This window comes from Aquila chrysaetos, chromosome 8, assembly GCF_900496995.4.
Source record: "Aquila chrysaetos chrysaetos chromosome 8, bAquChr1.4, whole genome shotgun sequence".
Lineage (NCBI taxonomy): Eukaryota > Metazoa > Chordata > Aves > Accipitriformes > Accipitridae > Aquila > Aquila chrysaetos.
In genome coordinates, this window is record NC_044011.1 from 36,602,229 (window position 1) to 36,616,495 (window position 14,267).

A 14,267-nucleotide genomic window follows, 5' to 3' on the forward strand; every position below is an offset into this window, starting at 1 on the left:
AATGATCTTCCCGCCTTGTTTGTTGAGTGGATCTGCACCTCAGTCACTGCTGAATGTCTAAATTGGCTTCAAACAAAGTTTTGCTAAAATGTTCACAGAATAAAGAAAGAAAAATATAAGATCTCTTGTATTTAAAGCCCTCATCATATAAGAGAACAAATTTATTTCATTACATTTATTCACTATTTAACAAGTAAACAATAAAAGCTATATTTACCTTTATGTGTTTTACTCCACAGCTGACGATTCTATTTGGTTGATATTGATCCCAGGAAATATCAAATATCTGTGAAGAAATACAGTAAGCTGATATTTTGAATTATATAGTAATTGCATCTAGGCTCAGTTTGCTTTTACCAATTTTTAGGCATCATTTCTGTTGCAACAAATTACTAAAAATGAAAGAACGCTATTTAGATAAATTTGCAACTCTTTGTAAACAAAGATTAAGGCAAATATCCAGGCTTCCTTACATAGTTCTGTCAACACACCTCATTCCTGCCTTCACACTACCAATCTATTCCAGCTCCAAGGTGTTATTGAATAAACAATATTTACTGTCTCAAATAAAATGGGAATTACGGTGCAAGCTAATATTCCTCAAGTTTAGGGATGAAAGATTGGTACATTTATCTTTATTCATTATTTTAGGTAAAAGGTACAGTATCTAATTTAACCTGATTACCAAAAGACCCCAGAAACAAAATGGGTGAATATCATTCTTCTAACCTAATCTACAGAGTTAAAATTGAATGCTTCATTTTGATTAATGTTACATTTACAACAGTATGCGTCAAAAAATGAAGTATCAGATCCTATATAGCTTACCAGAACAAACTCACAGTGTATTCTATGTCTATGGGATTATGCCAAATGAAAAATATTGTATAAAGTTTGGAAACAAAAAGTTTTTATTTTGGCCCAGATTTTCAACAATATGTCATTTTTTTTTAGACTTTTAACCTCTGGCATTCAGCTTTTCAATGTCCAAGCTGAAAGCCAATGAGGTTACCACAATCATTAGTTACTTCAGGAAATGTATGCCTGTAGAGAAAGACAATGGGACTTTTTGATGCTTTTAGCTTTTCAGCTGTTAAGTATGAATCACAAGAGAATTTCAATCAGCTTACAGGAACATATTATCTTAAGCTTACCCATCATTCATTTTATATGTGAGGAAGCACTGCCTTCCTACAAAATATTTATAATCTTTATAAACATCAGGATTTACAGTAGTTCAAGTACTATTTTATTTAAATGTTGGAACACACAAGGTATTTCACCTTCAGAAATGCTTTATGACTCCTGCACACTAAGTCATCATAATTTGTGGCCTAATGAGATATACATTATTTCCCACTCCCTCTTCAGTGCAAAATCTCCTTTTTCTGGTTGTGAAAGTCTACTGGGACTAAGGTTTTGGTACTTCTTGCCTGTCCTGGAGTCTTCTGCTAATTCAGAACCTGATCTTGTACCTACTGAGGCCAGTAGCAAAACTTTCACTGATGTAACTGGGAAATGAATCAGTTCTGAAAGAGAAATTTGAGTAAGGACTAAGATTCTGTTGTGTTGTGAGCATTGTAAGTAAAAATGAACCACCAGATTTATTCAGATGACACATAAGATGCAGATGGACTGTATGTACACACAAACTGTAAGGAAGGGTTTAGTCTGCTGCTTTGCATATATAAATACTCCATCGTGTAGTAAAACATTATAAAACCTCAATATTATAACATTCTAACATGTTATATCTTAATATGGGTAAGAGAAAAGTTGTCAATATGCGTCCATAATTTATTTCATTGTATGCATGCTTGTGTTTATATATGTTGGGGAGGTATTTTGCTTATGCTAAACCTGTTTAAATATTTCCTAATCCTGAATAATATTCTAAACTCAAACCTGTTCAGTTCTCATATTTATTGAAGTTACGATCCTTTACCTGAAGTTAATAGATATAAAAGGATTGTTTATCCTAATTATGTTTCTTCTACAGGTAACTGTCTTAAGCAAAAATAAAAGGGAGATAATTAAACTTTCCCTCAGGATAAACTGTCTTTTTGACATATTCAGAAAGAACATTGTCTTTGTCCATTGAGCTAGCATTTCACATCTCATATAAAGAGCTATAAATCATCCTCATCACTGTGTAGTCACAAAGTATTTCCTCCCTAGGCTTACTAGACAGTCAGCTGAAGAATCCATCATGCGCCTCATTTACTAGCACAGTGCTTTGTGCTATGTCTGGCATAGTGAGAATAAATAAATGCCTTGTTCAGTATTTTAAAAAGCTAGGTAGAATGATCAAAATTATCTTTTCATTAACCTAATATAAACAAAAATTATTTTTAAACACTTTTGCAACTCCCAGACAAAATTCAGTAAACCCTTCATACAATTACCCTGTCTGAATGGCCTGTAGCTGTTGCCAGTAGTTTTCCTCTCTTCCAGTCCCAAATACACACTGTATTTTTGGCATCCAGTCCCACTGAAGCTAAACGCTAAGGGAAAACAATAGTAATCCAGTTAACAGAAAATCAACTTTAAAAAAATCACTTTACTGTCATACAGATTATTATGTGTACAAATTGATTTTCCCACGTGACCTGCGTTTGAACCACATTGCAAAGGCACCATCAAGATCCTCACACTTATCACTTACTCACTGGAGAAAGCACTGAAATTTCTAATGTTTCCTAAAAAGTCAGGTTATTAATTTCAGGTTACCAATGTCTCAAGTACAATTCTTATAATGAAATATTTGAGGTGCTTGTTTCAGGTGCACACCATTCTAGTGTTTTGATTTATTAATCTGATAATAAAAGTGAATGGGAAATAAAAGCTCTCACTATTTCCAAATACAGTTTTGTTCATTATGGTTGATTTTGTGGAGCTTTAGAATCAGGATTGGATATACTTTTAATAATTGCCTTTTACATAGCTTAGTATATTAAATCACTAATTAAAATAACTAAAATTATTAATTAATCACCAAATTAACTAAAATTATTGATTAAAATGATTAATTAGCCACCAATTAAAAGAACTAATAATTTTAATACCTTTACATCTCAATAATGCAAGAAAGAAAAATAAAAAATTAAAATGGAAGGGAAAATCTGGAGAGGAGAAGGTCTTTGTCCATTGAGCTAGACTGACGTAGACTGCATACATCTGCAACACATCCAGAAGATCAATGGTTATTGTGGAGGTTGTAGGTTTTTTCCCCTCCAGTGACTGTGCTAATTATGTCCAACTTTACATGATTTCCATCAGAGTTTCTTATTAGGTGAGAGATCTTTGACTGCAGACCAGAGATGGTAGAACTGGGTGTTGTGATCTATACCAGTGCAAAGACTAAGCTAGTGCCAAACATACTGCAACGGTATATAATGGATGTGATGCCAACAGATGTTGGATAGGGATATATAATGGATATGTCCAACAGATATTAGTAAAAGGAATAGGCCTGAGTAACTTGTACCATGGGAAGAGGAGACTATTTTCACAGGAAACAATCTTGTAGCTCAGTAACATGACTTCTTAAAAACAGCCATATCTGTTGTGTCCATACTGCCTGTCCCTTGTTCTTCTCATTGTCCTGTCTAATAACTTCTTATCACAAGGAATTAACAGTCCAACTGAAGCTCCTAAGCATTTTGCTCTGTTATAGGAAAGCCTGCACTTCAAGAACATGCAATAAATGAACCCTTCCTTTTTGCCTCAGAGACAAAGATCAGCAGATGAACCATCTGGTCCAAATGGACATATGTTTCAGGCATTACATTGACTAGATCTCTTCCTTGAAGATTTGCTTCAAGAAGACGACTTGCAAACCGAATCTCTTCAATTGAATTTCCTTCAACTAAATGTCCACTATTTTTTGGCTCAAATTTTCAATACGCAAATTGTTTAAAGTCTGGACATGTCTATGATAATACAAAAGGACTGAGCCAGCAAATAAAACAAGTGTAATTACCAGAGATTCCTCTAAAATGCTATATTAGAAAAAATACTAATTGCAGTAAGGCTATAAACTACTGCACAACCGAGAGAAGAAATCACTATTCACAAAGAAACAGAAGGGTTCAGTTTTCATTCCGTAGCAAAATAATTCAGAGGCAAAGTACTCCATGCCTTTTCATGCCACTTATAATCATAAAAACGTAGTGTACATCTTCCTTCTTAGGAGAGCCACTATCAAACACTTCTGGTTTAAACGCGGTAGGTACACATGCACCCTTCACGGTCTTCTTAATAGTTACAGTTCCTCTATTTTAGCGCAATGAAATATATCTTTTTAAACTTTGGTTTTATGGGAGTTAACAACATGCATTATGCCTAATGCAATACCTGACCTCCGCCTAGTGAATAATGCATAACCCAACCAATATCCTACCAGCAAATGTACTAAGCAATATGGTATTAATGAAAAAAAAAAAAAAAAAAAAAAAAAAAATCAACCAAACCATCAAAAAAACCCCTAAAACCATTTAAAGACTTACACCACAAGTTCCTGAGTCCAGTCTACTTTCATATTGTCTTTCACTGAAATAAAAATACCTGAGGTCTTGTTAAACCAAACTGTGTGAGAATCTACTGCAGGAACTTGCAAGACACCAAGTAGTCAGAAGACTTGATTATAATGTATTACATCAAAATCTATTTGAAGACTCTCCATATGTGAGTCTTTGAAATGGTAGATAAAGGTAGGTTCAAAATTTGGGGTTCTATTGCTAGATGTGATAGAACCCCAAATTTTTTCTCAGATGCGTACTGAATATCTGCATTTAACCTAGGAAAACATGCTTGATTATCAGATGTATGGTAATGAAGGAAAATGAAAATCAAATATGCGAAAGAATGAACATGCTCCTGCCAGTTACCAACATAAAAATATTTATTTTCAGAAAGGACTATTATTGTAGCAAAAATAAGATTTATTCACCCTTGAGCAATCAACACCTACCCAGGGGTTTGGATGTACTGATCAAAACACAAGATATTTTTCATGGAACCTTCACTGATTCCAACTTTTTCTCACCTCTCTTATACTGTTCTCTTCACCATGGAAACCATGGCAGTACTTACAGTATCTTAGATTCACGATGTGAACAACCTCAGACCTGAACTGTAACTACCAGTCAGGAAATTACAATTAGCGGGGTAGATGGACAGTGAAAGTACTAGGGGAAATTAAGAAATACTTTATATATTCTTTCAACATAGGTCTACTGAGGAAGGTCTCCTGCTGGCAGAAAAGTGATAAATGCTGATTCTCCTTTTTGGTTGAAACACTTACACTTTTAGTCCTCCTTCTGGAAGACAATTTGACAGAATTCTGTTCCGAGAATTCACAGAACTACCAGAAGAAAATATCTGCCAACTAGTTTATGCACATAATTAAAAAATTATTTTTAAATCTACACAGATTTAAAGATCTGGCTAAAGAAGCCTACTGCTACCTAAAGCCAAATTTAGAAATGTATGTATGTATTATGGCAGTGCCCTCCTCACTCCATTTTTTTTTTTTTAATTATTTTTAGAAAGCACACAAAAAAGGTTCATCTAAACTAACTCAGAACAGAAATTGTACTGTATAGTATTGGTGAAATACTTCCATATCAAAGTCATCAGCTTTGTGGGTAATACTGTGAAGGGTAGATGTTAGTACTTCTAAGGAGAAACTGCAGTTAATTCCCGATTCAACAAAAGACATTTTTACTTATAGGCAAACTGACAGCTCTTCATTAAACATTTGAACAAAGTGCAGCTTCCTTCCAGCCAAATACCATCTCCTGGTCATATAGAAGAAGCCCAAACTAAAACACGTATTTTATAATAGCTACAGTTCTGCAAGATATTAATCTCCCATCTCCATCAAAATATGTTTGTCTCCAAATTTAAAGCTGTATCGAAGATACGTAAAATAAAGGAAGCATATAAGCTATCCCCTGATTTAAGCTGCATATTGATCTTCTCCATATAAGAGATAACAAATCCTGTTTACTCTCCATTACCCAGTTTGCAGTAAATTATGCCAGGGAAGCACTGCAGAAGCAACTAAGCTCCATGCAGTGTCACCTCAAGTCCAGCAGGGAGTAATATTTCAGAACTAATTCATCTGAATGCTTGAAACAGACACCCTGGCATTTCTGGTACAAGAAGAGCTAATTAACTTGGCTAAAATATGGATGCAGTGCCACTATTTTGAGACCCACACTAAATCCACATACTGGAGCTGTGCAGCATTCAACACAGCAGCTACCCTTGGAACCAGAAGCTGTGCACAGCGGAGTGGGAGGAAGCCAAGCTGACTTTATGGGGATCCAGCTCAGGTAGACAAGCAGAATTATCTGGGCTTTTCTTCAGTCTACTTTTATTTAGAAAGTGGACAGCTGACAGAGTTAGCAGAGAGAAGAATACATTTCTTATTGCATCTATACCTTACATGATTGTTAAATTGATTTGTGTTTGGGGCTAAAATACAAATCTTTCTTGGATGTTAATAGACATTCAATATAAAAGAATGAAAGGTGTGCATTAGAAGGAAAGGTGTGAGCAATATATGCGAAGTCTATTTTGTCCTATCACAAGATGCCAGCTCCCTTGTGTGTGCTGACTAAATAAACTGGAACTGCTAACAGCTCTGAATTCCAAATACTCAAAAGTCTTTCTACCATGCCCTTTAATTTTGGCTCAGCACTTCAGCTTCTTCTGCAAAGCCAGAAAGAGCAACAAAAAGCCAAGACACATTATCCATATTTATGTTTTCCAGCATTGGTCTTTCTCCAGATATAAAAGCGTTCTGTGCAAATTTTTATTTCCGGAATAAACTGCAACTTTTTCAGCACTTCCAGAAACAGAACGTTACTGTTCTGCAAGATCAGCACAGCATTAAGTTCAGTTTTTAATCACAGTAAGGCACCCAGCAGGATTTTCAGAAGACCCTCCACCTTTAACTCATACTGACTGGGCTCTTTAGTGAGTCTTTATTGCCATTAGGTGCCTAAATAGGTTTAAAAAAAAAGTGTATCCACCAGTCTTCTGAAGTTAAAAATGAGAGAAAATTTTAAGAACAGGTATCTCTGAATGAACAATATCTTGGCAAATACTATAGCATTAGAAAATTTGTCCTGTTGATTTAGGGGTTTTCTCATTTGATTTTTTGTTCCACAATTCCCAGGAACACCTTTTTCTTTAATTAGAATTGGCACATGAGATTTCAGAGGAAATGGCTTTACTTTAAGAAAACTGGAAGAAGATGGTTGAAAACTAGGCTTAAAATAGAAAGCTAGTTCCACTTATTAATGAGGAAATATAATCCATAGTGCTGTTTAGTAATTCAAGTTACTCAATGCTTTTTAAAAACATTAAAGGCAATTGCTCATGTTGGTGTCCTTCATTTCAGATTAATCTTTAAACTGAATATACACAAGATAATGCACAATAAAAGTACTTTTGCTTCATGTGAGAATACATTTTATGCATTGTATGGCCAGTTCTGATCTCAGGAAGAGTAATAAAAGCACTATGTGGTCAGTGGAAAAGTAGCTAGGCATATGATAATGAAGCACTTGTCAATAGGCAGCTAATCGTCTAGTACGTGATTTTAAGAAAATCTCTAAAGGCAGTTCTGCCCAACTGGGATTAAATTCTGAGGTACGCAAGCAAATACAAAAACCAATAAGGATCTCTGCAAAAATCCAGGTATCAGCTAATCTAAACATTCCTAAAAATATTTTAGCAAGCAGCTATAAAGTGTGACCACAGCGTTACACCAGAAAACTCATTTGGCTATCAATAATGACAAAATGGCACAGATAGTTATTTATAAAACTATGAATGTGAAATATTTCTCAGGTTTATGCGAATTGTAGATCTATTTTCCTCCTACTTCATTCACAACTGAATGCTTTTAATAGTTCGCCTCCAGGGGAAGAAAAAATAAATCAATGTGTTTAGCTGTGACTAGCCCATCTTATATTTTAAATTTTGTCTCAAAATATCATATAATCTAATCACATTGTACAAAGCCACACACTCTGTGTCCTAACCCCATTATTCAATTAAGTTGACTGTGCACCCCAGCCAATGAGACTCTCCTAGCAGTGAGATTACTGCAGTTCCTCTGCCAAAAAAGCTGCAGGATTGTGAGGACTTGGCCAGGAACTGATCTCTTTGAACAGTAGGTGACAAGTATGTGGTGAAGCTATTACATTTGAGCCACAGAGGGCCTTTTCTTCTATGGGTATTTGTCCAACACCCAATGCCTCTACTTGACTTGAATGCTAGGTTGTGGTTTTAATCTCAAAAACATCTTCTTTGAAAGAGCTGTATTTGCAGTCCTTACATTAAAAATTTAATTGTAATAGGAGTTTCAGTACTACAGCCATATAGCTACACAAAATACTTTAATGTGCATATCTTCTAGAAGCAGAAATCAAACTAAATTCAAAACACAGAGAAAGAAGATATACAAACCTGGCCATCTGAATCAAAAGCTAAGCAGGCAACTCCATGTGTATGTGCATCCTTAAGAACAGACACAGTCTGTACACGGTAGGAATCCCAGATGCAAATGTAAGGGTCTTTTCCAACCTGCCCTGTAGCTACTAAAGTTTTATCCGGGTGAACTGCAAGGCTGAAATAGAACAGAGTTGAAGTTATAATACACTTTCTGAATCAGTAAAATAGTATAAAATGTAAAAATGAAATTTAAAAATAACTTTATTTTTTTTAGTTCTCAAAAACTTCAGCTCCTTTGGATTTATTGGACTGATCATATCAACTGACTTCAAAACTCAGTCTATCCCATTATTTACTTAAAATAATGTGTTTTACTGAGACCAGCATGGCTAGTGCAGAATACAATTTATCATGTAATAATATTTTAACTAGGCAATTTAAGGAAAACATAACTGAATGAACACACAGGCTTTTACCTTAGTCCCTCATAGCTTTATGAAGTCAGTGGATGGTTTTCTACAATTTATTCCTCTTTTACACATCAGCTCAAATATTCTGAAATATGGACCAGTGGCTGAGTAATGGATATTTTTCACTATGAAAGCTACATGCAAGAAATCCTCTCATCTTTACATGCTTAAAGATAGTAACCTCAAAAGAGACAGAGAAATAAATTATTTCTCCTATATTTGAAGAACAATGACATATGTATTTTAAGATCTACTTTTAGTTACTGCTGCCTAAGGAGAAGTAAAGTTTACTCTACCTTTGTTAATTTACCTCATGTTCTCTAACAGCCAGTTAGAAACGGTACTTTGCACAAAAGCTGTCACATCAAGCCATATTTCTACTACTTAAATCCAAGAAAGGTGCCAGTGTTTCAAAAACTGTTTCCTGGTTTTCAGTGATTAAATCCACTAGCATCCAGAAGACTTGCTTTGACCTACCCTTACACATTTATTAAGCATATTAAACACTCAACTTCTTTATTCTCTCTAATATTTGTACAGATATGCTAATGCAAGCTGCATCCTAATGCAGGCTCTGTCAGCAGAATTAAACTGTATTTCTGTTCACAGTCCTTCAGATAGGAAAATCTCCACCAGACAGCCCACAGCATCCTTCTCCCTTACCCTTGCCTAAGCGTGAACACTTACATTTACTTCCATTTTGTTGTGTTGGAAGCATTTCTCTTAGATGTCAAACATTTTCTGGAAGCAAGCAGTAGCATCATTTAAAAAAAAAAAAAAATCAACTAATAATTATATTTTCCTCATCACACATAATAGATTTTCATTGTAACACAAAAGACAAAAGGTCACGGTTTAGCAAACTTCATCCCACGTTAACAAGAGAAATGCAGGCTATCAGTAGTGACATAGTACCAGAAGCTGCTCTTTGCAATTATTCTGAGCTATCGTCAAGTTACCCTTCAACCTTTGAGGTATTCTCTTTGACAAAACCCAGAGGATCTAGCTTGGGGATGTTTGTTAGTAATGAAAAACCCTCCCCAAGGTGATATGAATACAAAGGCAGTTTTACACTCTCATCCAGGAAACAAATTTGAACAATGTCCGAGTATGTGAGCTACAGATGGAATAAGGAAAAATATCCTATTAATAAATTGACAGATGGCTTAGAAGAAATATTCAGCTTCCCTATCCCAGGAGTAGATAATACTAATTATTAAGAAGAACTCATCAAAAAACTTAAGGAAGTTTCACAAACATATGTATTCAAATTTTTTTCATGTTAAAGAACAATTCATGAAAAAAGAACAATTTTAGCACAATGCCCAGTAAAACTGTTTTATCTGCTCCTGCACTTGCTCATTCCCCCTTTCCTTCATAGGCTTGGATTCTACATTATGCTGTGTGTCAACAAGTTCACCTCAATTCTAAACATATAAAGGATGACTCCACCACGCTTAAGCTGTGATACCCATAGTTAAGTTTGAATACTTTTCTTCAGTGATAAGAACCAGATGGAAAAGATTAATTGGGCTAACCTATCTCACTGCTAGAACAGAACTGCAGCTTAATTACATCTACCGCTGTTTTGTACAGTTCACTTTTCACATAGTAGAACTTCCTATTTTACATTTTGTATCTCCAATCCTGGATATGAGGTTAAGAACAAGAACACATTTCCTACAACATAAATATGTCTGTACAGAAAGTATCTGTTATTTGTTTTATCTGTTTTGATGCATGAAGTAAACTTGTGGGGGAACTAAAATTAGGAACTAATATCAATTTTTGGCACCTAAGTACTCTGATTTTTCAGAACCGCTAAGGACATTCATCTCCCACTAACAGCCTTTACAATGCACTATAACTGCCTACGTTCAGTCTGGCTGTTAGATAACCAAGTGTTTATTTTTGGCAGACAGAACAGTGGGTTACAGAGTAAGGAAATGGAGTCCAATTTCAAGAACAAATCTTAGTGACTGTTTGATACCTGTATATGATTTACATGTTTGTTGTGTATTAAAATATAAAAATTTTATGTGCAGCTATACAATATTTCTGCTGTATGGGTCACTTCCTGCTGGCACAGGTTCTGCAACCTTCCCTGCCTTTTTAAAATGAGTATAAACTTCATTGCTTGTGTTTTGAACTGCTAGGTGCATTTATTCAACCTTTCTAAGTAAACGTGCTATCCTGTACCTACACCATTTATAATGACACCACATCACTATTTGCGCCACTGGAAAACACTGAAATACTACAGTATCAGTGCATTATGAAAACATGATTAGAATGATTAGGCATTCAGACAACAGCAATTTATGGCATAGAAGAATATTATTAGGGAATTGCTTCCTATTTGTTCCAACAGGAAGAACATCTAGAAACACAAAAGTCTTTATCATGTAACCAGACAATTTTCTGCAAGTCACAGGCAACAGGCCTGCAGATACCTGTTTGAGATACACTAGTGTATGTCACAGCTGTTCACCTAAAGAGAATGTCTGAACCACTGAGACTTAACATCTCTGAGCAAGCCATGAATTGCTTCACTCCCACACAACTTTACCTCCCTAAGCCCATACTTGCTTGCTCTGGTCATCCACCAGAGTTAGCACTTTTATCAGTGTATATACATTTGAAGACCTATTCTCACTATTAAGAATATGCAACAGTTCCAGCACCTAATAACAATAACAAAAATAAAGTGGGAAAAATAAAATCAAGACTTACATCTTAAAACCATGAGCATTTCTCTTAAATGTGATTCACATAATTCCTGTGCTTTTCCCGTAAGCGCACTGTACAAATTATACTAGCAAAGGCTTTACTATCAATGACCAATGAAGAGCAGGGTTGCTCCATGAGGAAAGAGGAGGAGGGAACCAAGGGCAGCCATGGCAGCACATGCAGTGCCCTCACTGACCAGCTGTAATCCCACAAGATCTAAGCAAGGTGGGCAGAAGAAATTTCACAAGAAAATTTCTGCCTGCTTTCCAGGTTTGTGGGAAAAGGAAATAGATGCTCTCTTGCTAAAGAGTTGGGCTGGAAATGGAAAGGATGAAAGTAGCAGCAATAGCTGCTGGTACTGCTTGCTGGTAGTGGCAGTCACTTCCCCACATAACTCAACCTTCTCTCTGTGGGAACTGTAACAGGAACAGATGCATATGTAGGGTAAGAGGCAGAGATCAACTGCTTTGGAAGTGCATCGCCTTCCAGGGAAGGCAAAGAAAGCAAGGGGATTCCTGGCAGTCTGCTCTTCTGAGCGGCTGAATGCTTTTTGTATATGCATAAGCTAACTGTGAATTCCAAAAGCACTCTGATGTGTTTGCAAAAAATGTCTTTATTAAAGTGCCTCACTAGGCACTTCTTTTAGGCAAACAATCCATTTAAGATGAACAAATAAACTTTAGGTAATATTTTAACATTACACCTTATGAATAAAAAGGTCCATTAGGAAGAAGAGATTTCAGGGAACATTTCCTTTTCCTTCCCTTCCAAGATCAACAATTCTGAATCTAGCTTCCAAGGCTAGAACCCTGTTAATTTAGGATAATTAAAGATGCCAGTCATGCGTTCTGGCAGGGTCTGGTGAAATACTTTATAAAAGTCATTAGTGGATCCATCTGGTCTAGGGGCCTTGCCAGATGGTAAACTCTTACTACCTCCGCAATTTCTGTTGCAATAATATCTCACTCCAAGATTTTCTTTTTCTTTTAGAACCACATTAGAATTTCAAGGGACTGAAAGTATTTGTTTCTTGTCTATATTGTATTTTGGGGGGTTTTCTGTAACAGGTTCCATACACTTATATACACATACAATACAGATCTCAAGTTCAAAACTGAGGTGGAACTAGGTAGAAAAGTTTAGATATGGAGTGCAAACTACTTAAAGTAGCTGAATTGAATATTAAATTGTTTAATTTAATATTAAATTGTAATTCCTGTATTTAAATTGTTCCCAAACTGCAGATAAAACAATTTTTTTCTTCATAAAGCACATAGTCAAGGAACCAAAGAATTACAGATACTGGAAAGAATGGATGACTGGGAAGAACAAAAAAGGGATGAGGGAATTGACGATGGTTGAGGAAGAGACGTTCCAAGGAAAAAAGGCTCAGGGTGGGTTTAATGACAGTCTTCCAGAACATCAAAAGCAGTTATAGAGAAGGTGGAGGTACTCTTTTCACAAGGATGCACAGTGAGAGGACAAAAGGCAAGAGACATGAGTTGCTTCATGGGCAATTCCATCTGGATACAAGAAAAACATTCTTCACAATAAGAAGCATTAAAAATTGGGATAGGTTGCCTAGAGAAGCAGTAGAATCCCCCTTGTTGGAAATGATTCAAGAGTTTGTTGGCTTGACAGGACTCTGGATAACCTAATCTAAGGCCGTGATCTCAAGAGAAAGTTCAACTGGATGATCTCTGGAGGCCCCTTCCAAACTAGACTTCTGTGATTCCAAATACTGAAATACATCAAGAAAGTCTAAAGTAATAAAAGTAAAAAAGCATTTTGGCTCACAGCAGTTTACTTGCATTAGATAATTGTTCCTTGATGCTGCAAAAAGAAAGCAACTCCTGTTATCTTTAATACACACATATGGAATTGATAAGTTCATGGAGATCTTGAAATGTGTGTATCAGATAAGAGATAGAAGTTTAAAACTCACTATTCTGGGTCTTTTAAATATATCACTGCACTATCCTATTTATCAGGTAGTCAAAACACTTTTTCACTGCAGCAGCCAAAGGCTGAACATTTGCTTTTATAGTTTTGAGTGTATAATTTTTCAAGGTATGTTATCTATTTATGAATGCCATTATTAAACTGAATCTTTTTATAACCATCCTATTAGCTATTCTTTGATTAACATGAATCAAGCAAATCCACTTTTCATGCAAACTAAAACTAGTTTCCAGAATGTCCCACCTGACAAACAAGAACTGCTTTTTGAAAGAGGAAGTAAACACCTACAGTTCTGAATGAAGTCAATGCAGACTGTGATTGAAAATCACTGTGTTAGATGGACTTGTCATCCATCTCTTGACAATGCAATTCATTCTCAGTGCTAGGGCTGTTTTGCACCTTAAAGCAGTGTGCAAATTTGATGATATTCTAAAATAACTCTAGATAGTTAGACACTGATAAATTATTCTCTACTTCAAATCCATCCTGTTTTAAATTTGGAATAACTTACGTGTTTAGACAAACCTGTATAGAATTATGCAGTTTTATGTAACACAATGCTATACAATGATAATGTAGACTTGGGGAGAAACATGAGGTAAATTTAAAATCAAATTCCATAACAATGCAGAT

At 35.5% G+C, this 14,267-nt stretch overlaps 1 protein-coding gene across 1 annotated transcript in view; it reads right to left on the reverse strand.

Moving 5' to 3' along the window:
• Positions 1-14,267, reverse strand: part of EML6 (EMAP like 6) — a 121,856-nt gene that overhangs the window by 74,290 nt on the left and 33,299 nt on the right. Inside the window, 3 exon segments of the mRNA XM_041125523.1 lie at positions 218-286; positions 2,406-2,504; positions 8,488-8,647. Of these exon segments, the coding sequence (XP_040981457.1) occupies positions 218-286; positions 2,406-2,504; positions 8,488-8,647 (328 nt within the window).